Source organism: Kwoniella dejecticola, chromosome 10, assembly GCF_000512565.2.
Source record: "Kwoniella dejecticola CBS 10117 chromosome 10, complete sequence".
Taxonomy (NCBI): domain Eukaryota; kingdom Fungi; phylum Basidiomycota; class Tremellomycetes; order Tremellales; family Cryptococcaceae; genus Kwoniella; species Kwoniella dejecticola.
In genome coordinates this window covers 744,013-767,231 of record NC_089310.1, presented here as the reverse complement: position 1 = coordinate 767,231, position 23,219 = coordinate 744,013, and the positions used below count along the sequence as shown (strand labels likewise).

At 48.2% G+C, this 23,219-nt stretch overlaps 8 protein-coding genes across 8 annotated transcripts; 1 reads left to right on the top strand and 7 right to left on the bottom strand.

The window, feature by feature from the left end:
* Positions 1 to 225: 225 nt before the first annotated feature.
* I303_107811 (pre-mRNA-splicing ATP-dependent RNA helicase PRP28) lies at positions 226 to 2,916 on the bottom strand (the record flags this gene model as incomplete). Its single annotated transcript, XM_018411078.2, has 6 exons — positions 226 to 249; positions 321 to 1,432; positions 1,509 to 1,810; positions 1,925 to 2,465; positions 2,525 to 2,717; positions 2,848 to 2,916. 6 exons carry the CDS (start codon positions 2,914 to 2,916, stop codon positions 226 to 228), a joined length of 2,241 nt encoding a protein of 746 aa, XP_018259746.2.
* Positions 2,917 to 3,257: 341 nt separating this feature from the next.
* On the top strand, positions 3,258 to 4,792 carry I303_107810 (ribulose-phosphate 3-epimerase; the record flags this gene model as incomplete). The annotated part of the gene is made up of 5 exons (XM_065969676.1): positions 3,258 to 3,293; positions 3,361 to 3,430; positions 3,573 to 3,755; positions 3,939 to 4,214; positions 4,680 to 4,792. The coding sequence occupies 5 exons, from the start codon at positions 3,258 to 3,260 to the stop codon at positions 4,790 to 4,792; spliced, it is 678 nt and encodes a 225-aa protein (XP_065825748.1).
* Positions 4,793 to 5,080: 288 nt separating this feature from the next.
* Positions 5,081 to 5,598, bottom strand: I303_107809 (uncharacterized protein; the record flags this gene model as incomplete). The annotated part of the gene is made up of 2 exons (XM_065969675.1): positions 5,081 to 5,095; positions 5,275 to 5,598. 2 exons carry the CDS (start codon positions 5,596 to 5,598, stop codon positions 5,081 to 5,083), a joined length of 339 nt encoding a protein of 112 aa, XP_065825747.1.
* A 717-nt stretch (positions 5,599 to 6,315) lies between these two features.
* Positions 6,316 to 10,022, bottom strand: I303_107808 (uncharacterized protein; the record flags this gene model as incomplete). The annotated part of the gene is made up of 10 exons (XM_018411075.1): positions 6,316 to 6,349; positions 6,443 to 6,556; positions 6,722 to 6,823; positions 6,911 to 7,073; positions 7,133 to 7,238; positions 7,301 to 7,422; positions 7,513 to 7,679; positions 7,764 to 7,944; positions 8,032 to 8,227; positions 8,328 to 10,022. 10 exons carry the CDS (start codon positions 10,020 to 10,022, stop codon positions 6,316 to 6,318), a joined length of 2,880 nt encoding a protein of 959 aa, XP_018259743.1.
* Positions 10,023 to 11,227: 1,205 nt separating this feature from the next.
* On the bottom strand, positions 11,228 to 16,934 carry I303_107807 (uncharacterized protein; the record flags this gene model as incomplete). The annotated part of the gene is made up of 15 exons (XM_065969674.1): positions 11,228 to 11,447; positions 11,590 to 11,676; positions 11,748 to 11,860; positions 11,965 to 13,571; positions 13,627 to 13,808; positions 13,861 to 15,539; positions 15,599 to 15,709; positions 15,765 to 15,833; positions 15,889 to 16,033; positions 16,091 to 16,249; positions 16,360 to 16,370; positions 16,430 to 16,437; positions 16,493 to 16,621; positions 16,687 to 16,835; positions 16,900 to 16,934. 15 exons carry the CDS (start codon positions 16,932 to 16,934, stop codon positions 11,228 to 11,230), a joined length of 4,704 nt encoding a protein of 1,567 aa, XP_065825746.1.
* A 691-nt stretch (positions 16,935 to 17,625) lies between these two features.
* I303_107806 (uncharacterized protein) lies at positions 17,626 to 18,545 on the bottom strand (the record flags this gene model as incomplete). Its single annotated transcript, XM_018411073.2, has 2 exons — positions 17,626 to 17,700; positions 17,835 to 18,545. The coding sequence occupies 2 exons, from the start codon at positions 18,543 to 18,545 to the stop codon at positions 17,626 to 17,628; spliced, it is 786 nt and encodes a 261-aa protein (XP_018259741.2).
* A 104-nt stretch (positions 18,546 to 18,649) lies between these two features.
* Positions 18,650 to 19,606, bottom strand: I303_107805 (uncharacterized protein; the record flags this gene model as incomplete). The annotated part of the gene is made up of 1 exon (XM_065969673.1): positions 18,650 to 19,606. The coding sequence occupies one exon, from the start codon at positions 19,604 to 19,606 to the stop codon at positions 18,650 to 18,652; it is 957 nt and encodes a 318-aa protein (XP_065825745.1).
* A 559-nt stretch (positions 19,607 to 20,165) lies between these two features.
* I303_107804 (uncharacterized protein) lies at positions 20,166 to 22,760 on the bottom strand (the record flags this gene model as incomplete). Its single annotated transcript, XM_065969672.1, has 13 exons — positions 20,166 to 20,185; positions 20,257 to 20,690; positions 20,765 to 20,883; positions 20,935 to 21,020; positions 21,083 to 21,207; positions 21,265 to 21,365; positions 21,422 to 21,589; positions 21,654 to 21,727; positions 21,791 to 21,941; positions 22,016 to 22,083; positions 22,169 to 22,357; positions 22,453 to 22,599; positions 22,679 to 22,760. The coding sequence occupies 13 exons, from the start codon at positions 22,758 to 22,760 to the stop codon at positions 20,166 to 20,168; spliced, it is 1,764 nt and encodes a 587-aa protein (XP_065825744.1).
* Positions 22,761 to 23,219: the final 459 nt, after the last annotated feature.

Genomic DNA, 23,219 nt, shown 5'->3' with positions numbered 1-23,219 from the left:
CAGCGACATTGAAAGGTATGCATGAGCATGAGCATGTACAGGTGCAAATGCGTCTTTCATGAGCGCGAGACATTGGTACATAATCCGATAAAGTCCCTCTACTGCAATCACTCCACAAAGCTGATCTCACGCAGAATGCAATTGCCTCAAACCGCCTTATCGAACAAGAGATGTATCGCCCCCCCTCCCCCAGTCGCCTTTGTCCGCACCTCCTCTGCTCGAGCTCTACTCATCATCGTCTCTCTTGCGCTGTAGAACAAGAAGACAGGCGTCAGTTTTCAATACTCATACTCATCAAGTCAAGTCAGCAGCAGACCCACCTTCATCTCCCTCGTCACCTTGGTCTTAGCCGCCTCATGCCTCGCCAACTCAGGATTCATTTTCGACATTTTCGATTTCTCCACCTCTACCCTCAGGTCATACATGACCTCATCATCATCGTTCGACAAGAAAGTAATCGCCAAACCATTTTTACCCGCTCGTCCCGTTCGTCCGATTCTATGAACGTATTTCTCGATCGTGTCGGACATTTGCCAGTTGATTACCAGCGACACATCCGGTACATCGATACCTCGACCCGCCAGATCCGTAGCCACCAACACAGCGACTTGGCCATCGCGTAAAGCTTGAAGTGAGGCTTCTCTTTGTTCTTGCGATTTACCAGAATGTAGAGTCGTTCCTGATAATCCCGCTTGTTGGACGTATCTCACTACCATGTCTGCCGTCTTCTTCTGATTGACAAAGACAATCATCGGTGGTGGTAAACCTATCGTCCTCAATATCTCGATCAATCTGGACTTCTTCTTCTCTTCTCCACCGTGAACGAACTCTACACGCTGCTCGACGGTGTCGACAGCTTCACCCGCATTACCGATCGTCACGGTTGCTGGCTTCCTAAGATACTTCCTCGCCAGGCGTTCTACTGCGGGAGGCATGGTCGCTGAGAACAAGGTGGTCACTCTCCACCCTTGCCATTCACCTGATTTGAGCGCTTGGTTAATTTCGGCGTCATCGGAAGGTTTGATGAAGGTCGCAGGCATGGCATCTAAAATGAAGTTGAGATCCAACTCGAAACCTAGATCAACCATTCGATCCGCTTCATCCATGACCACGTATCGACATTGCGACATGACCAGCATCGATTTGTCGATCATATCTTTTAATCGACCAGGTGTAGCGATGATAATCTCAGCTCCGTTTCGCAGGTTGAATTGTTGCTCTTCGACTGATCGACCACCGACAATGGAGACACAATTGTATCCTAAGGGTTTTGCGAATTTGAGGGTTTCCCCCTCGATTTGTTGTGCTAATTCTCGAGTGGGGGCCATGATCAAGGCATACGGACCCTTGTGTCGATTTTCGTCGTTGAAGGGCGGCAGGTGGCCAATGTAGTCGAGCATTGGAATCACGAACGCAGCCGTCTTACCCGAACCTAGAGGGACAGGTATCGTCAGCAAGTTACGATCAAAGATGCTCGTGCTAAGCAGAAAGAGGGAACGACGACGCACCGGTCTTAGCGATACCGATCAGGTCCCGGTTCTGCATTCCAATCGGGATAGCCTGCCGTTGGATAGGCGAGGGCTCTTGATAGCCGATCTCCCCGATGATATCCAGGATATTAAACGGTATAGTTGATTCCTTCCACGACCGGAGAGGGACAGGTATACTACCTCCCCGAGCAGCAATAGCGAAATCTTCTCTGAAGATACGCCAATCTCGATCCTTCATCTCGTCCAACGGTTTCTCAGACCAATGCCGGTCATCGTTCGATCCTTTTCCTGCTCGGCGTCGTTCCAAAGCGTCGGCGTGACTAGTTGCAGGGTTTTTGGTCAGCTGACAAATCCAAGGGCGTGCAGTGAAGATAGGATTAATGCGTTGTTTCCAATCCTGCCGAGGGTGTCATAGACAAAAATTGTTCACTTACTTGTCTATGGTGGGTTCTTTACCTCGCCTATTGGTACCTTCATCGAACCCAGCTAATCGGCCGCCAAACATCGCTCCGCCAGGTCCCTTCTGCTTGATGTCACTCGACCAAGTACCCCGTTCGACTATCGTCGTATCATCATTCTCATTCCAGTCAAACACCACTTTTTTATCGTTCGCTTTCCTTAGACGAGGTTTCTTTCCGTCAATCTTCTGACCCAGATACCGCGCTCGGAGGGCGGTGAGCTCGTTATCAGTGGGTAGAGCTACATCTCCTGGCGAATTCGGCTGAGGCGTAGAGGAACTAGCTCCGTGCGTTGGCGTCGAAGGTCCAGTCCCATTACCATTACCATTATACGGTAAAGGCGAGTCTCGCATCCCTCTAGGTCCGGAAGGCGGGGCATTTCCCCTTGGTCCAGTAGGTGCATTAGGTCTTGAGCCATATCCATATCCAGTACCGTGACCGTGACCGTTACCAATACTATTTCCATTGGGATACCGTTGATCTTGTCGACTGTAATCTTGTCTTCCATACCGATCATCTGCGTCACACCTGTCAGCTCAACATTCCGTTTAACGCAGAGTGTGTGGTTGAGCTTACATGATCCTCTACTATCCCCATTTTGAGCACCATACCTAGTAGCGTCTGCCCTCCGCCTCTCCTCCTCAGCCGCCCGCTCCAAGTCTATACGTTGTTTACGCTCGGCATCCTCTCGACTTTGCTGGGATTGCACCTCTGCCTGCCGCTTCTCCAAAGCTATCTTCGCTCGATCCGCTTTCGACAGGAACTTTGGCTAGATGATACGCAAGGAGAGTGGGATTAGCTGACCTGTGCTGAGACCCATGATGAGCGGATTTCGAGTAGGTGTAGTGAGATGCGATGAACAAAGTGAGGGGAGGTACGGAAAAGGGAGATGAACATACCTTGGAAGCGGCTTCCTTTTCTGCTTTTTGTTTGGCTAGTATCTCATCTACTGATAACGGGCCTGCCATTTTGGAAAGTCTTGGCTACTTTTGCGTGGATCTATTGGTATTCTACCAAGATCAGATGAGGTTGGATAGCTGAATAGGTAAAGGTGAATGCATTATGGGTGGCAATACTATACCGCGGATCGCGTGGAACGAACAGATGAAATGGGATAAAATAGGGTAAATTGCTTGAACCAAATATGTGTATGCTCAACACGTGCAGTCCTCGGACCGGCGCAGAGTGATCCGTTCGATGACGTTGAGAGGGTCAAAGATGTTGACGAAAAGATGAAAGATTGTTATCTCCGTTCGATTTGCTCATAACCTAAGCCAACACATCACTCCTACCAGTCCCATCGCTCATCATGTCCAAGTGTATCATCTCACCTTCGGTCCTCGCTGTGAGCTGCTGATCTCCCGTTTGCGTGCGTCCCGGCCGGACCTCAGCTGACATAACCGATCCAACAGAGTGATCTTTCGAAGTTGTCTAGCGAATGTCAACGAATGATCGACAATGGCTGCGACTGGCTTCATATGGGTGAGTCACACTGTCTCTGGACCCATCCAAGAGCCCAGATCTGTCTATGATCTGTGGGATGAATCCCGGGAGATACCTAGCTATACGACTGCCACCAAACTGGACGGAACAACGCTAATTCCACTTGAAATACATAATGCAGACGTTATGGACGGTAACTTCGTACCCAACATAACGATGGGTGCGCCAATCCTCACTTGGGTCCACAAGAACGTACCGGACATCTTCATGGACTGCCATATGATGGTTGCCGATCCTGCCAAATGGGTCCCTGAAGTAGCTCAAGCGGGAGGAAAGAGTTATACGTTCCACTACGAAGCTACTTGTATGTTCTCCTTGTCTCCTTACACAGGTATACCACTGATCTGGACGCTAATCTCATCATGCCTTCATCCTCCGACTTCTCATATGCTCGACCGCATCCATTTGTTACGCCCTGATACTCCCTTTGCTTCGGATTGTATTGACACTCATGTGAAACCTACTCCACCCGCACAACCAACCACAGCCGACCCAGAGGGAGTCATCGCTAAAATCAAAGAACACAAGATGCTCGTCGGACTCGCCATCTCCCCTCAAACACCTTCGAGCGTAATAACCGACTCTCTAGGTAACTCCGTCGACATGTTATTAGTCATGACTGTCCAACCGGGATATGGCGGGCAGAAGTTCAAGCCTGAATGTCTCGAGAAGGTCAAAGAGCTCCGAGCTAGATTCCCAGGAAAGAATATCCAGGTTGATGGTGGAGTAGGAAGTGGCAATGCTTGTCAATGTGCTAGAGCTGGTGAGTCGCCTAAATTCTGGTCCGTCAGTCATCATTCCCAATGCGCCAAGAGAGAGGAGTTAGAAAGGAATCGAGACTGGATAGAGAGCGGGAATATCATATCCTGCATATCCTGCAGAAGACGGAATCGAGCGCGTTCAGGCAAACATCACTAGGCAGGCACCAGAACACCAAGGAGCAGTCATCAACTTCCGCTTCTTGCAGGCTCCACAGAAGACATGCCAAGTTGGTGACCCTCTTTTCCCGATGACATGAGAGCGGTGAACGTGAAGACTTCAGAGGTGAGAAAGAAGGGACGATTGAAGAGAAGCTGAGGGAGAGCGGAGGAAGTGAGATGGAGAAGTAAGAGGCAAGAGGCAAATAAGTAGGGACGACGATTCCGCGTTTGAGCGAGCGGAACACAGTGGACAGTACAGAGGCACAGACAACAATTACATCAACGCTAATCCACACCACATCGCTTAGGCTCAAACGTCATCGTAGCCGGAACAGCTATTTTCGGAGCCGATGATCCCAAACAAACCATTCTCGATATCAGGAATAGCGTCAACGGGGTAATAGCTGAGCAGAAGCAATAGGCCAGGGCAGGGCGTTGGAATCGGCTCGCTCTTAGGTGATCCATGGATATGCCGTCAACGCTATCGATCGAGGAGAGATCAGGCGAGAGGGAGGGGGGATGGGCGGAGGAGGGGAGGGTCACGGACGGGAGGACAAAATTTCAAGACGATCCCAGTCGGATCCTTGAATGCTGAGGAAAAAGGAAAGAAAGGAAAGTACGCCTTGACTTGGTGCCATGATCGCAGCCATAGACGGGATCGAACGGGGTGGCGGGACACCAGAATTTGATGATGATGAATGAGTTTGTATCACGAGTTACAATTCTTGGCAATCATGACAAAATATCAGTCTGAGATGCTCGACTGCACACCGGTGGTGAATGAATGAGTGGATCATAGTCCCAAAAATGCCACTGACACCATCATTGAGCATTGACATTGACATTGACATTGACATTGACATTGACATTGACATTGACATTGACATTGACATTGACATTGACATTGACATTGACATTGACATTGACATTGACATTGACATTGACATTGACATTGACATTGACATTGACATTGACATTGACATTGACGTTCACATTGACATTGGCATTGGCATTGACACCATGATCGACATCAGCATTGACCTTGACATTGGCATTGACATTGACACCATGATCAACATCAGCATTGACCTTGACATTGATATTGACATTGACTAAGACAAGGTAGTTGACGTTGTGGCCGACAACACCAACGTGGACACCATCGCCAGATGCACAAACGAGGAAGATGAAGAAGACATGGTCATTGACGATCACAGGTACATTCATATCGACATGGTAGATTAGAGTGCAAATGCGCAGTACGAGTCAATATGGTCTCACTCTTCGTCTGCATACTCATCTTCATATTCATATGATTCATCTACATAATCGTATTCATACTAATTCGTACATTTCCCTCAAGGACTCAAACCAAGGATTGGATGACAATGTGAAGTGCGTGGTGAGTAAAGTGAGAAACACAGCAAGAGGCAGAGCGGTACCGGATGGAAGAGAGAGAGAGAGAGACGGAGGAAAAGACACTCAAAGACCGAAAAGACAGAACAGAACAATTGAAACAGAACAAGCAAGACAGTAGGTAATAGTAGTGGTAGTAGTGAAACGAGAATAACAATTCTGTTGTATTGCGATTGCGATGACGATGACGATGACGATGGCTAGGCGATGACCAAGCCAATTCATGGCCATTTGAGCGTAGAAATGATTGAGCTAGCACTATATGGAATTGCATTTGCGCCTGCATCTGCGGTTGCGACGCGATGGGATGCAATCATTGGGGGCACGATCTATGCTACATAGAGAACTCGGGACATCAGCCAGGACCCTCAAGTGGCTGGTTTTACAATACAGAAAACCGGACTGACCATGAAAATGAAGACGTACATGATTTCGGTTTACAGAAGCCATTGTTAACACGAATATCCCGCAAGACCCTCTTCCGCCGGTTTCTCATCGTATCCAATCTAATATACTCGCAGAGATCGATCATAAGGGATCTGGTATGGGTTCATTGAGATACCTGCAGGCCACACAAAATCAGTATGATGCCCATACACAGAAGAGAGAACAAGATCCAAATCAAGGTCACAGTCAAAGTCAAAGCCAGACTCACGGGTGTCGCAAAGCATCATGCACTTTTATCCTTACGTCCGGATCATGTTCCAATAAACGCACGCAAAGGTCTAAGAACAATTGTTGATGTTTCGTCGTCGGCGCTATTATATCCCTATAGGCCATCACCATAATCAGCACCAGTCTATCCGCCCGCCTCAAATCATCTTGAGCAGTAGCGCAAAAGGAAACCTCCATTGTAAGTGGCTTGGAATCGGATTACCCTTATAGCCAGAAAGGCGAAAGGGGATTTTGAGAAGATTGGATAATTGCCACTCACTTCAGACTCCTCATACCTTTCACATACTTCTTACTAGCCTTCGAGACCGTAGCATTCGGGAAATCGATCTTGTTGCCTCTGAAGAACTCAGGCTTCTTATGACTGGATAGAGTGGAGCGCACGAATTGCACGTTGTCAGCCTATGCAGAGGAACAGCCGAAAGCGGCAGCGAGGTTGAAGTGGACTCACCGCCCCTTCTCGGTCATCCTATGCGAGAATTTGCCCATGACCACCTCCATCATAGCCAGATGCTCCAGATTATCGTGCGTTTGGAAAAGAGCATCGCCCGTGTAGAACTCCACCAGGATACAGCCTATCGAGAACATATCACATGGATACGACCATGGTAGACCTGTTCGACTTTGATCAGCCGACGCGTCTCGGAAGAGAGGCCCTTGACGAATGACCTACCCAATATAATCTCAGGCGCACGATAATGCCTTGTGCTGACTACCGAACTGTGATATTCAGATTCGAAAGTTGCCGAACCGAAATCGATCAACCGTATTTCAGTATTCTGCCAGGATGTGTTGTCAGCTTTTCGTTGCCTTAAGAAGCGACATTTCGGGGCCGACTCACCCTTAAGATCGATTTGGATTTTGCATTTTTGGCGCGAGCTCCTTGCAGCCTCGATTCATTGGAGCACAGCAGGATATTTTCTGGCTTTAGATCCGTATGAACCAGTTTAAGCGTATGTAGGACTGTGCACAGCAACGATGTCAACGGATGAATTATGTTTTCTTTAACAAGATCCCATATTCAAGGCTTTCTGTCATTGGCGCAGGACTTACAGGCCACACTGCGCAAAAGCGACTTTGCAAAGTCCTGTATGTGTCTTTCCGGAAACGGCTGAAAGTTATTCTGCTTCAGGAAATCAAATACGCTCATCCCGTACAGCTCGGAAACCAGACAAGGGTGATTTCTGAAATCGAAGCACTCGTCCAGATGAATGCATTTACTAAGCCAGGTCCAGTCTAATCAGCTCAAGATCTCACTTGGACGAAAAGAAAAAAAAAACCACAAGTCAGGCAACATCACTCACTTGTCGTTCTTCGGATCATGCTTTTTCAGCGTTTCCAACACTCTAATTTCAATCTTACTAGCATCTCGGTATTTCTGCACAGCACGAATGACCTTGATCGCTACTTTCCGCCGAGTCTCGATATGCCTCGCTTCCACTACTTTTCCGAACGTTCCTTGGCCCAGTAAACGGACGATCTTATCTGAAACACACAAATCCATCATCAGCATTGGACCACTACGCAGAGAGCAAGGAGAAGGCGTTGTGCGAAGCAAGAGTGCACACTTACATCGACCGCCTATCACGTCATCCGGTTTGACGATATAGTGTCCTTCCGCATCGTCCCATGCAGGCTGACCGCTCGAATGCCCCGGTGGTCCGGTCGCGACCGGTGGAGCTTTTGCCTCAGTTTGGATAATCTTGGAAGGGGGTAGATGATGTTGCTTATACTGTCCTGTCGCTTGTACAGATGCGGAGGTAGCGGTCTACATGTTCAGATGAAGGTGAATCACAAGAGAAAAATCATCAGCAACCGTGCAACGGACCAAAAAATGGGACAAGAGGGAAGGATCGGGCTCAGCTTACACTTGCTAATTTCCCTTTAGCCTTTTTAGCACTACTACTACCATGCTCGCTACCTTCGTCTACTTTCCGCTTCTTCGTCGTTGACGAATTGAGACTAGTGGTTGAATGTCCGTTGATTTGCCCATTATATATATTATTGCCCGCGTGCGCTTGAGCTGCAGCGTAAGCTTGTGCTTGTTCAGCGGCCGCTTGTGCTCTCGTTCTTTTGCGGATCGGTTGTTGGATCATGGGCGATTGAGAATCGTCAATGACGATGACCTCCTTCTTCTGCCCCACGGAATCGTAAGTATGCTCTGTCGTCCATCCTTTCCCATTCGCTCCGTTCCTCCCGCTCCGCGTGAGACTCACCGAGCCCGTCAGTCCCGTTGCTGAGGACATCGTGCGTGGCGTAGAAGAGCCCAAGAGGGACGTATCACCTGTCGCTTTCTTCCGTGGCGGCATTGTGATGATATTTGAGTTTGAGTCAGTGGGCGGGGGTGAGACGGAGTATCTGAATTTCAAGGGCGGCGGAATGTGTAGAGGCGAAGTCTGTCTGATATCCGAGCTGGAGTATCCCGAGTGAGAATGGGACTGATGTTGAATTAGCGGAGGTAGATATGATGAAGTGGGCTCGTAATTCTGAAAAGGCGATTCCGGATATTTTGGAGCAAGAGGCTGCTGAGATTTAGGTTGGTTTTGGGTAACAGGCTGTGATGATGGTCCAGGTACACTGGGATGGCTGTGACTGTATTCGTAATCGCTATTGCTGGTGAGATACTGATAATTCCCCCGGCCGCTACTTCCGATCGATTCGCGACGTTGTGGTGATCTCGAATGCGATTGGGATAGCGAATGAGTATGAGTATGAGTATGGGTGTTAGGATACGGAGAGGATGCGTAGGGAGGATGTAATGTGATATAAGGATGTGGCCAAAGATGCGAGTGTTGTGAAGTCGCAGTCAACGGTGGATGAGGTGATCGCAATCCCCTTTCTTCGGAATACCAAGTAGTATTTGCCGAGCTCGATCCAGCTGAGAGGGGGTTCGATAATGATAAGTTGTAATACCCGCCTGCGTAAGGTGATCGCGAGTGACTCGAGTGTGCTACGGGACTAGGTTGACTATGACTGTAGCTCTGGTTGTGGGTGAGTCCCAGTGACCGTAAATGGTATTTGGAAGTATTGTTCTGCTCAGGGGCTAGACTTGTGACTGAAGTCGAGGTCGAAGTCGTTATCGAGGTCGAAGTCGAGATGGAAGGTAACAATGGTTGTTCGTATGGAGAATGCGGACTTGGACCAGCTGCGGGGTTACTATCTCTTCTATGTATTTGTATTGAAGAAGATGAAGATGGTTCGCCTGCTGAGTGGATTTGACTCTGACCGCTGTTTCGCCTGTAGGGTACAGGAGGTATACGTATAGCGGGTATTCGTCCTCTGCTTTCCAGGCGGTACCCCTTGTCTTCCCTTGGTGGAGGAGGCTGAAATAGAGACGGCGGTCTCGGTGGAAGTACGCTAGGATACTGTTCTGTATCTGAATAGTGGGACTCTGTCGGTGTAGGAGGAGATAAGATGGCTTGAATATGTGTAGGAGGATAAGATGGGTGATTATCGATTGCGTTATTATAAGTGGTACCGGTACTGTTTGACGGGTTGTGGTTATGATTATGGTGGTGGTATATCGACGGAGAAGACAAGTGCTGTTGGTGATGTCTGCTCATGAGACCGATTGAGGGTGGACAAGGGGGAAGAGGAGGAAGGTATGCTGTTGTTCATTGACTGATCGACCGAATATTGCATGAACCACAAGAGAGTGGTTTGTCGATTGTCGATGTTGAGTATCGTGGTAATGGGTGGTTTAGTGGTGGGTTACGGCCCGTTGATGCTCGTACGGTGTAATGCAGTATTCGTTCGTACGGTGATAAAAGGTTGACGCGGGCTTATGACATTCAGTGACTTTATGGCTTCTCCTTGTTTAACCTTTCTCATTGGCATTTGCAATCAACCACGAGTTCATATAGGCAGTAGTACGCTATGCTTTGCTATGCTATGTTGTCAAAGTAAGGATAAAGAGCGACTAATTGATAGATACGAAGAGATATATGATATGCACGTTTTATGTCTATCTATCGGAGTTGACGGCTTGGTCAGATCGAATCATTCTCATTCTGGCTGAGTACTACTGTGACTTCTGTATCAACCCTTGCTTCCCTCCTTGGAACCCCTTTCCCCGTATCGTATCATAGCGCAGTACAACTTCACTGGCATATATATATATATATATCTGTATGATCCCTTCCTTGAAGCTGTAGGGAGGGGAAGGACAATCACAGCTAAAACAGAGTATGGAATATCTGATCAAGGCCTTCCAAGTCTGATGTTTGGCGGATCAAACGCATATCTACACCGCTCGGCCCTTTCTTTCCTCCTTCGTGTATACCACCCTCCCCTGACAAGTGGAGGGATAAAGATAGATACATAAGCAGTGTAGTAAAACGCGCACATTCGATATCTACATGTAGATTCGAACTCCTTTCAAATGCTGCCGGTAAGTTCACGACTCCGCATAAATCAATCCTAGATAGAATCCCCTTATAACGAATATACAACACGGAGAGACTCATTCATACCCTATACCCTGGCCTTTCATCACGTTGATCACATTCATATCCTTATTGTCCTCCACATACAAGACCCTTACGACGAATTATCATCAGAAAACGATCAAAGCGTTCGTGTCGACAACAAAAGATGCATTTCGTTTAGAGTCGTCAAGTCATGGCAATACACAGAACGTCCTATTGTAATTTCAATGCGAATGATAAACCATGCAAGGTATATGTATAGCCAAATCGCTCACACTTTCATTTATAAGCTCCTATTGCAGAAATCATATATGCACAGGACCCGCTTCCCAGTCCACAGTTCACAAATCGCAAGTAACACTTATAACCGAGATCCAATCCTTCATCTCCTTCTCGGAAGCCGCTTGTAGAATATACGAATTCGTAGATGAAAACACCGTAAATGCAAAATTCCTTCCGAGGAGAGTCTCGACCTCAGGACTAGGGGTTACAGTGGCCTTTGATAGGTTTATAATTTGTATTTCTCGAGCATTGGCATGTTCATGCAAGTGCAAATACGGTCTAGTAGGCACGAGATGTTAGCACTGCAATACCTCTCCATAGCAAACCATTGCCGTAGAATCATGTGATGATCGATCAAGCGGTCAAAATGTTGAGGGATATCATGTGTGCATTGATGAAACAAGTAACAGATTATACTCACCTCCTTAGCACAAAGATCATCTTGACCCATTGATCGTTCTGCGGATCTCGCAATACCATCAAACTTCCACTCTTGATCACAGTCTCACTAGAAGAACCAACCTATATTAGACAAATGCACCAGACCAGGCGAAATACAGCAGTACAGGTTGAACTCACACTTTAGGTAGCAATTTCACCGTAGGTACCAATTTCGGTTGTAGATCAGGTAACAACATTCTCATCTTTCTGGACATCGCTTCCTCCTCTGGACTTTCTTTTCCCACATCGATCTATGCTCATAGCTTATAGTCAGCCTTCTTTCCTTTCCGTCGTAATATCCAAACAAATTGTAAACTACTGAACTTGACTCAAGTCGAATGTAGCCCGAACTCACATTGACCCGTTGGTCTAGCTCCAATTTCCACAAATCCAAGCATCTTTGCATAACTCTTCCCTTCTCATCCTCGTTCATCTCCTTAGGTTCCACATCCTCAATGAGATCCAGGACCACTTTAGTAGCTTGGACATCCGCCAAGTTCCTAGCTGTCCTCTGCATTTTCCTGAAATCCTCTAACAGGCTCAAACTTCGTGGTTTCCAATCATCGCCCAGCAATTCCTCCCCCCTCACATGTTTCTTGGAGGTATCTAATCTCCACAGATCCCCCGTATTCCGAGCTAAGGGGGGTACTAGGTCTACCGAGAAGATTGCAGAGGTCGAATGATATATCTTCTGACTTTGGAAAAAGGTCAATATCGATGATCGTCTTGAATCTCTTCCCAGTATCCGTATTTTCAGATCCAAAGATAACAAGGCAGGCTCGTCTAGAGTCTCAACTTCGACTAACATGGTCAACTTCACCAGTAGATACGTATCGGACGATGTGCGTCGATCGAGTGCCTTGCATCCATGGGAAGACGTATCCCATACTCCCTCTGCAGTGAGGACGGACACTCCGCTTGATGAGTCGACAACTTCCTGATGATTCATCCTCATCTCGCTGTGCGATTTCATCATGTTGACACTCGAGACATTATGATTCTTGTCCACCAAACGCACATCGCTCGTGCTGACGTGCTGTATCGATTTCCACGGGAATGCTTTGCCCGATGAGTGAGTGAGTCTGATATGTAATCTACTTTGAAGACCTTGATGTAGTTGAAATATATCGTCCAGCAATTCCGTAGCTACGTAATCTCCATTCGAAGCTAATTCACGGATCTCGATTGAAGCTAAGATATCGTGATGTTCGTTCGCCACGAAGTCAGTCTCGCATCTTCGCATTGCAGGTTTCGCTTCGCTCGCTTTGTTCGGAGTACCAGGTGTAGAATTCGGCGGGTTGATCTCGCGTGACTTGTCCCATCTCTCTAGCCTCCTCAGGTACTCTGGGCGTAGCTTCGCGAAGAGTTCGACAGTCGCATAGCTATTCCGTATGTGGCGTATCATCTCTTCCGTCAGGATGACTGATATGTTGCGCCGGAGATTCAGATGCGCCACCGATGTCCTGTCCAAATCGATAGGTAACGAAACGAAAATGTCTTCGGACATTATGCTTGAGCCCACCAACGACGACAGTCTAGTTTGAGCGTGGATCGAGGCATAGTCAACGGAGGAAAGCCCTTTCACTCCGTCGATCGTGAGGGTGAAAGATAGCTTGTTTCCTGCCACAAGTCGGTCTTCTAGTGGCTGCCAAGCAGATTCGGGGGTAGCTACACCGGAAGAAACAGGAGAAGCGCATTTGAAGGATATCCTGCAAGACCCTATGGCTTCCATGGTGTACTGACACATGATGGGCACTGTACTCGTATGCGAGACTTGCGTTGCCAAAAGACGGAGCGGCGCTTTGGCTGAGCCGATAAAAGAGTACGAAGGTGAAAGTGTATCCGTAAAGATGCCGTCAACCCGAAAATGGACTGAATAGCTCGGATTCTCCTTGACAGCGAGAGTCCTCCGCATCTTATTGAGCTGTTGTTGGAATTTGTGCAAATCCCATAAATAGACGGCTGAACTCACTCGCAATTAGTGACCTCGAGATATTATCAGCATTTGGAAGCTCACCATCGGATTCTCGATCGATCACTTTGACGACCACCGCGGATCCGGTGTTTCCCGCCGTAACAGTCTCCGAAACATCCTCAAATTCTACTATCCCATTCGAGTCATCTAAAGAAGAGGTAGGCGAGCCGACATGATTATCGACAATCAAGAAATTGTACGATACAACTTTACCCATCTCCGCGCTGCGTTGCGTTAGTCCGGGCAAATGTCAGGATGAAGTCGGCGAATACTCACGCAATGACGTTCGCTTCCCTGACATTGACTGCGCCCGTGAGGATCTGTTCAGCCATAGAGAAGGTCTTCATGCATTTCCAGCGCTTGATAGCATATTGGACAAGACCCAAATCTCGAGCTGTCCAGTTCGCCGGCTCGTCAGAGATCTGCTCCATAGCCCGAGCGGCGGCAGCTTGATATTTGATTCGTTTCACTTCCTGAGCCATAGTTTTCAATTGCCTGGTCAGGTGTTCCTGATGAAGAATCACCTCGGACGGCTTGGCCGGCGAGCTCTTCACGAATGCCGGCAGCAGAGCATGCTCCGTCCCGGCCTCAGATCCTTCGTCCATCGTTACTGTGTCAACCTCTTGTGCAACAGGCGTACCGATGCTGTTGGAGGTCATGGTGGTTGCCATTTGCCCGTTGAGCCAAGGATTGCTGCTTGGATCTAATGATTCTTGCGTTTCCGAAGCCGTCATCAAGCGGGACTCCAGCTCTGCCGAAATGTCATATCGACTCTCTGGTCGCTTCCGCTGAGTTCGGACTTTGACAATATCGTCAAACAGCCTATCGAGATCTTGATCGCCTAATTTCTCGATATCCGCTACTTCCCGCCTTGCCGCTGTCCAGTCCATCAACTCGGCATCCTGTCGACTATTGGGCGTTTCAGGCCTGTCCCCGCCGACAACTCCCGCTAGATTATCAATGCTGACTGAACCTTGCAGCTTCTGCCTTTGTGCTCGTACAGAAGCGGGATCGTTGAACCGGAAAACATGAAAGTCTCCCAATATCACTCGGAAGCCATTTTGCAGCTTGATTGGGGCCTTCGGTGGGACTCGTTTTCCGTTGACGAAAGTGCGGGCGTCTGGCATAGCTTCAACCGTCACCACGCCTTCTTCGTTCGTGAAGATGCAGTGTTCAGGCAAGATGTGTTGGCCCGATAGCTTGATGTGTGCTTTGTTGTCGTCCAGACTCCCGGCCACAGTACTCCCTGGTTTGAGCTGATATATGAGGCATTCTGACATGAGCGGGTCTTCATTGAGGTTGACCAATGACGGATGTCGCTGTGGCGCATGTACTCCGACCATATCTTTGTCGATGCTAATTCCTAATTCCTCCAAAGCCTTTTCCCTCTCAACATGTATCTGTTGAGTTTTCTCCATTTTCTCCTCCCATGTCAGATTCAGGCTTTCCATCAGTTTCTCGGAAGCTTGTAATTGGTCCTGTAGTTCCAGCTTGGTAACCTTCTTAATTTCGCCTTCTTTCGTCCGGTACGTGACAATTTGTTTTTCTGAAGGTATTTGCGGATCATAGGTCGCTTCATCGTTTCCACCACCGGTCGAGACCCTACTCCGAAGCAATTCCAGTTCTTCTTTAAGCTCTCGAATGAGTTTCGCATTTGGATCCTCGTTGACCACAGCATGTGTTTTGATTTTCTTGGCTGCGTCGGCGTAACGAAGTGTACTTAGCGTTTCTTCATAATCTGCCGGAGATATCGCAGCGATCATTGCCGTCTTCGAGTTTCCACCTAAGCTCTCTTTCAACAACCATGTCAAGACGGAATCTCTGTACGGCACAAAATCATCTTTCCTCTTCTTGCCTTTTCCGTGGTCGGCACTAGCCTGGGCGAGAGCAGCAATGACCTTTCCAAGGGTAGTGAGGGATTTATTGATGTTGGCTCCTTCCTTCAGTCTGGTACCCTGTCAACAGTCTGCGTCAATATAATAAACCAGAATCCAGTTTCAGCTCTTCTACGCACAGTTGCACCAGTCGAGGCTTGTCTTTCACTTCCCGCTAAATCCACCAGCGATATCTTGGACACTTTTTCTCCCGTCATATTCGTTTGGGGATCATGCCGTTTTTGGGTAAGCTAGTTTTTATTGTCAGCCAGGACATTCTTACGAGTAACTTGGGATTCTTCTCACAATGACAGTGAAGACAGCATGGGATCTTGAAGATGTCTCGTTCATATTGGTAGACGCGACCGTACGAGCCTAACATGATGATCAGCTCTGAAAGGATGTTTCGCATATCCGCGGCATTACACACCTTATTTCCTTCATCCATCAGTGTCATCATTTGATTGTAGTTCTCGACGACCAGCCTACTCAGATCTTCTACATATGGTCCAAGAGAAGGATGTTCTCGAACTTTCAAATTGCCTTTGTTCTTCGGATTCAGCAGATCTCGCACTCTTCATGATTTGCTCGTCAGTCAATCATGAGCTCAACGTGCAGGCAGATTTACTCACTTCTCGTTGTATATCTCGATGTAGGACACTTCTACAGTGTACGACAAAATCGAATCGGTCCCCGACCGGCTTTCTACCCTTCTGAACAGTTCCGAGGTTGTCAATGGGATTATACCCTTGTCCGCTCCGTCTAATGGGGATATATCAGTGCTAATTCCCCTTCAATGCAATGCAGAGTATAGCTTACATCCCATCATCGAGTCTGAGTTGCTGCATCAGCGGAAGAAACGAAGACTGGAAGAAGGAAAGGTGATTGTGGGTCAACTCACAACTCTTCCCACTATTCAACGCCATGTCATCAGCAAAAGTAAAATCTCACATGTCCTACAGATCTCTCACCTTCCCGTCTGGCCATCTACTCAAGATCAGCAACGCCCCAGCCTCATAAACACCTCGACTCACAAGCAAATATACAGGTATTGAACCCCTCAAAACTATGATTCAGCAGATCTACTCCCAGATCCTCATACAATGTCTGTTGTGATGCGTATTTCGGTTCATCTCGAGGGCCAGCGGACCAGTACGACTTGTCTATGCCATCACATCAGCCGAGACGATGCGAAGCTCTTGAGTAGCACAATGACGCAACGTCTTACCGAAAGAAAAGCTCATGGGTTTCTTTTCAGTCGCCCGACCTGATGCCGGCCCAGTCTGTTCTGGCGGGTCCAATATAGTCTGATTCCCCTTCATACGAATCAAGCCTTTCGCACCTCTCGCCAGCTCTCGAGAGTTGAGCGGACGACATCTGCCCACTTCATCAGCTAACCTGAGGGAGTCTAAGGGGTAAAGTAGACAGTGGGCAGACGCACCGTACGACTACCTTGATGTTACCGCCGCCCGACATGTCGACAGGAGGATGACTTAGCTAAAGAGGTCGGGACTACGCTATATGCTGCCGACGTATCGTGTTTCTTCTTTGCGGTACATGTTTGATATTGTCTTGTTTATGAAAGGCTCGATGCCCTCTGGTGGATGCATGTTTGGATGACAAGGTCAAAGCTCAATAGGGCAGGGAAACAACAACACAACGGCTACCACTCAGAGAGCCATTAAAGTGGAGGTAGATTCGTGTTACAGCATTGACCCTACATTTCGCCTCCACTTTCGTATCTTGCTGCTCATTGACGAGTCAGTTGGCGTACTGATTCTTAGGATATTCAGCATGCTTCGCAGAGCGATCTCAGACTCCTCAGACTCCGACATTCCCCTCATGCAGCATTCCAAGGCCAAGAGCGCGCATGACCAATGATGAAGCTGAGAATTTGATCAACAAGTCTTTTCGAGACAATCACAAAGATATAAGTTAATGATTCACGATAAATGTTGACCACTCGTTCTATCATCAAGGGGATCAACGCAGTTACTGACCCCTTAACAAATGTGAAACGTCTGACAGCGAAACGGAGCAAAAGACATCCACGACAATCGACGACCAACGTTATGGATGTCAACTCATTGACTCCAGACCTGGACAGTCCAACATCCACCCCTTCCCTATCACAGGTCGTCTGTGCGGCGAGTAAAGTTCCACTTGCTTACGGATTGCTCTCGCAATCGCGATAACCAAACCACATATTCACCGGCTTCTCTTCCATTCCAATGGTGTACGGCTAGGAAAGTGGCCTTGTGTCAATACTGCCTATCTTTCTCCAGGCAGAAGCAACGTGTAAGAAAAAAGAAAACAAGAAGGCAGAGAGAAGAAAGCAGAAAGAAGAACCCAGATTAGGATTGGCAATTCACTCACCCCGCTACTTCTCGAGCTTCGGAGGTACGCCCTATCGTCCTTTGGCGTATTATCGCAAAGCGACGCCCAATCCTGAGCTGTTGAGGGTACATCTTCTCCCCTACCGAAGGCTGAGTCGAATTGAACTTTGAAAGTTTTCTTGGCCTCCCTCAATGACTCGCCCAAGAGTGCTGCATGTCGTATACTTGTTTCAGCGGTAGTCCGATGATGCATAAGCATGTCTTGACCTCTTCCTGTCCGTTGACTCTCGTCCTCGATCAGGCTCGCAGCTAAAGAATGGAAAGACGCTTCCATCGAGTAAGTGTAATATGCAGATGACCCTCTCACGATTGAACACCATCGGTATATCAAATCCCGATGAGCTGGAATCTGCTTATCAGCAATCATCTCCACCTCGGATAGCTGCTGATCAAGAGGCTGATTTTGCCGTTCGGTCCATTGGCTCATACGATCTCCTAAGCTCTCGTACAGTTTGTGCTTCTCAATATTGACTTGTTCTTCAATAGCGTCCAGCTCATTGAATCTGACCGTCAGGCCTTGCTGAAGATACACGTCGCTACTTCCCAGAGCATTCATTCGACCAGCTTCGATCCCGGATTGATACTCCTCCAATATATTGACTTGGTTCCTGATATCTTCTGGACAGTTATCGATGGCAGCTACTCCGGCAAAAGATGTGGCATCGATCCACAGATCATGAGCGGTCTTCATGCCACGACAACAATAACGCTGGTCCCACCCCCGTTCAGTGATCGAAGCGTCCTCTGTGTCTTGGGGCACAGACAGGAGTTTACAGCCTTTGATGTGTCCTCTCTTCAAGCGGGGGTCAGACCAGACCTTCTCCAGCTCATCGTGGTTCCTCGGCAATTCAGTGTTTGGTCCGTACTGTCTCTTAAATGCCTCTTCCACCGATTTCGCGACGCACTCGCTCGAGTCTGAGCGAGGACAGACGCCATGACGAGTGCTCTGATCTTTTCCTTCACTGCCACTTTTCCGTCTGTTCCATCCAGCTCAGCCCTGATACTACCTGCTATCCCTCGAATCATCTCCAGCTCAGCCAGCGCATTTCGGCTATTGACGCTATCTTCCAGCTGATCAACCCACAATTTCCCCGATCTGCGCGCATCGAGATGAGGCGATTCCCCCTGTTTCTCCTCTGCAAGGGTATCGACCCTTGCCCGGAACTCGACGAATGCATCTGCAGCAGATAAAAATTGGGTGCGTTTCACGAATTGAAAACTCATGCTTGCATCGTCGAGTAATGAGCTGACGATGTTGTGCAGAATATGGTCTTTTGTAATGCTTTCGTCTCGCTCCTTATGCGAAGCCGAGGACAAAAACATGAGACGCCTATGCTCTTTATCTATGTTTCGCTGGAGGGTCGTGCACTGTCGAGCGAACTCTTGTAAATTCGTAGAAAAGTTCTCTGTGGGCAACTCCGTCTTTCCGTATAGTTGAGATTGATTGATAGTCAGGGTATCAGCGGACAGGGAAGGGTGTCGTTCGTGAGCTGTCGATTCTGAACAATCTAGGATATTGGGATTATCGAAATTGATGGGATACTCGCCCTTATCGCCGTCCAGGTTTGTGCTTGTACCAGTGTTGTCGTGGGCGTTGGCGTTGGCGTTGGCGTTCGTGCTCGTGTTTGCATATCGCCATTTGGGTCGCCAAACGAGTGTAGCCTGGCTGAGATCGCCGTTCGGATGCACGAGTCTGACGTTGCGTAGATACTCCTTAGGCCTATTCTGCTCTTCTACTTTTTTGATTGTCATGTTGGAACACCAATCAGGATTTTGTACGGGAAAATTACTATCCAAGAAGTATAGGTCCCCGAGAATCTGTTGGATTGGCTGCCAATTTTGTGGTGGCATGAAATGTGAGTTGGGGTGATTGGGTACCGTACAGTACACGTACGAGTATATTTAGGGCAAAGTACGGTGTGTGTAGCCAGGGATGACGAAATGCTTGACGGAGTTTCAAGAAGCATGGTCTTGTAGAAAGGATGGTCTAACATACAATGACGCTGAAAATGTTCCCGCTGAAAGGAGGTGGTGTGCGATCTTCATGATGGGATTGGAAGGTTGCTACTTGGTACATCCCGTGAGCAGAGGGAGTGAGGGAGAGAGGTCTGCGACACACGCGTGAGTCATTTGGATCGGCGGATCGGAAATCTGCTCGCTCGCTCATTATGTTTGAGTAATAAAGACAAGGGGCATACATGATACATGTCAATCAAGATCCACACAGCGTGCCGGGAACGCCAAGCAGTATTGTAGCACTACTGTGCCACGTCCGTTTCCAACCACCAAGAGGAATTTGGAACCTCCAATATTAGATCTCCAGTATGCTCACTATACCGTCCATCATCAGCTCATCGTGAATCGAGAATTGATATCATTGTGGACAGAAATGAGAAACTCACTGGCTCTCGCTCTGAGACTACCGCCCTCCTTCCCTTCTCCCTGAGGCTCATCTTGCAATTCGCCCTCACTAAGCACCTCCTCATTCCCACTCGAATAATTAATCTCGCTTCCGGGGGATTTGATCAATCTCCCTTCCTCTTCATCCGCATTCTCCTGGAAAGGAGGTAAGTGAGGCGCAGATTTCGTTCCATCCGTATTCCCATTACTCTGGCTGTTCAATCTCGCCAATAAACTCTTATTTCCCTTTCCGATAGATTTCGCAAGTTTCTGCTTCGACGTATTCTGTTCCTCCTGAGCTTCTTTCTCCATATTGAATGCGTCCGCAGCGAAATTGACGCCGCTATCTGGTAACACGCTTCCTTTGCCGCTTGTCGATTCTGCGAAATTCTCATAGAGGTTTTCGCCACTTGCGTCCCCTCGACCTTCTCCGGACCTACCGAATGACGTGGATTAGTCAAATGATATCCCGATGCTTGACATTTGCGTATGCAAGCGGGACCGGCTCACCAGAAATGGAATGCTCGAGAGATGACTCCGTAACTTGCCGGAGTGACTTCTACCAGATCACCTCGGGCAATCTCAACTGCTGGCACTTCGTTTGGCGGCAGACCGACGAGGTATGCGAGCTGTACAGACGTTGAGCTGACGAGCAGTCTCGCGACCAATTAGTAGCTCACCAGACAACGGATGACGGATGCATGCCCGATGATCAGTAGATCATCCTGACATCGTTCCAGCTCGAATATGACAGGTTCAAGCCGGACTGAATATATCATTGTGAGCTTTTGTGGACGATGAGAATTCGTAAAGCATCTGGTAGCTCACCACTGAGATCATGGTACGACTCCGCTCTTGGAGCTCTATGGGCATATGGATCACTCAAGAATCTATCCCATTCATCTGGGTATAGGTCCATAGCTTCTCCCGTTGATAAACCATCCCAAACTCCCCTATGAAGGTGTCAGCTGTGTCACACGAATGTCTCGGTCACGCAATAGCTGACGTACGGGTTGATTTCACTCATTATCGGTTTCTGTACTACCTTGAAACCGGCATGCACAAACGGCCAAGCAGTATGATACGCTCGTCTCCTTGCCGATGTCCATATCTGATTGGGCAGGATCAGCTTCGCGAGAACTCTTAGACTTCGATAAGCTGACGCACGAGCAAAGGGTTTTCATTGGTCATGGGCTCTCCATTTGCCCTTTTCTCCTCCCTCAAAGCCTTTCTTCGAGCCACCACAGCAGCCTTCATACGTTCGGCATATTCCCATCCTGCCGGAGACAGGTCTGAGTCCGCTTTGTACGAGTGCTCGATCAATGATTGACCGGACTGAGAATTTATTAAGCGGATCAGCTCGATTATCCACATCATTTTGATGCAAATTGACACTCACTCTTGCAAAATATATAGTCCTTGGCTTGGTATGTATGTTCATCAAGAAGAAACAACATCGGGTTTGTAGATACCCTAAGAGCTCTCGAGTCAGCTTAAGCACAAGCGAGCAACGAAATGTGGCGTGAAGAGACATGCCTTCGATCCTGTTTACTTCGATCCTTTCACCGACATTCATGACCTTGATGAAAGGTCCTTCGTCGGCTGTGACAGTGTCATATACTTGCTCTTGGTCTCGGATTCGGGACCAGTAATCCGCTACTGCCCGCTCAGCGTCCCAGCCTGCGTACTGCGCGGCGTTGAATACATGTCAGTGCCAATTCCAAGCAAAAGCGCCGTGGGATTATGTGGAGGGGCACTCACATCCGGCGACGAAAGCTTGACGCTTCGGATATTAGCAGTGATAATCTCTTCCTGATCGCATATACTCTCTGTTCACGACGTTCCGATTGTCCTCAATCAGCACTTGTCCCATATGAACATGTCTTACTGAAGAGGAGTGGTCGGACCGCTTACCCAAGAAGATCACATGAACACCTTTACTCTCGAATTTCTGATAACAATCCTTCCTATTCTTCACATTCCCATTATTCGCATCGTAAATGACGACCTGTCCGCCTTGTACCGTGTAAAAATCCATGATCTGATCTTCGATTTCGTTCTTGATCCGACGACGTAGTGCATTCGTAGCTTCCGAGCGGGGTGCTATCAGGCCCATACAGTTTAGCTGAAATCCCTGCAACCAACTTGACCATTCCCAGGAAATTACAGTACTCGATGCTGTCCGGTACTTTACTCACATTTCGTCTGGAAATAATCTGGCGGAACATTCTTAGCTCCTCCTAGAACTTTCCTCCTGTAATCCCCCAAACTATAAACACGAGTTTTGACTCCCAACCATCGTAAATACCTTTCCAACGCTCTAGATATGTGCGTCTTCCCCCGAGCTGTACAAAATGAATTAGTATACAATACTCATGCCGATCAAGTGAGTCTCCACTGCCCCGCAAGGTTGGATTGGCTCACCGGGTAGACCGACGGTGACTATCAAGATCAGACCAGCATGGAACAGCCGGCCAGACTGAGTAACGTATAATGGAGCAGCCATGATGGGCTCTCTAGGCTTTTAGCTTCGTCAAGTAAATCGCTATGGCGAGCGTTCTTGTCGGTATCTGTATATCGTCTATCGTCCTTCGAGGCGCTAACAGCAATATTCAAGATATATTGAGGACGGGTCCTAGCAGCATTGAAGACGAGCGGATAGATTGCTGTAGTCGCCAGTAGCTAAGAATGACGATTTTGACCGTAGTGTGTAGTAACCTGATCAAAGGGGAGTCGCTCAAAGGACGCTCAAGGCGGAGATGACCGCCTCTAAGGTGATGAAATGGTTCCGCGTAGTTTCTGTGTGTGGTCATGATCCGGCCGGGTAAAGGTGAACCGGTATGTCCACCTGACTTGGGTTCTCGTTGTGCTGGTGTCGACACAACCAATGGTCTTCTTCTCGCCAGATTACCACTTCTCTCCATCACTTGTATATACATTACTGTCCTGGTTCTCATCAGCAAGC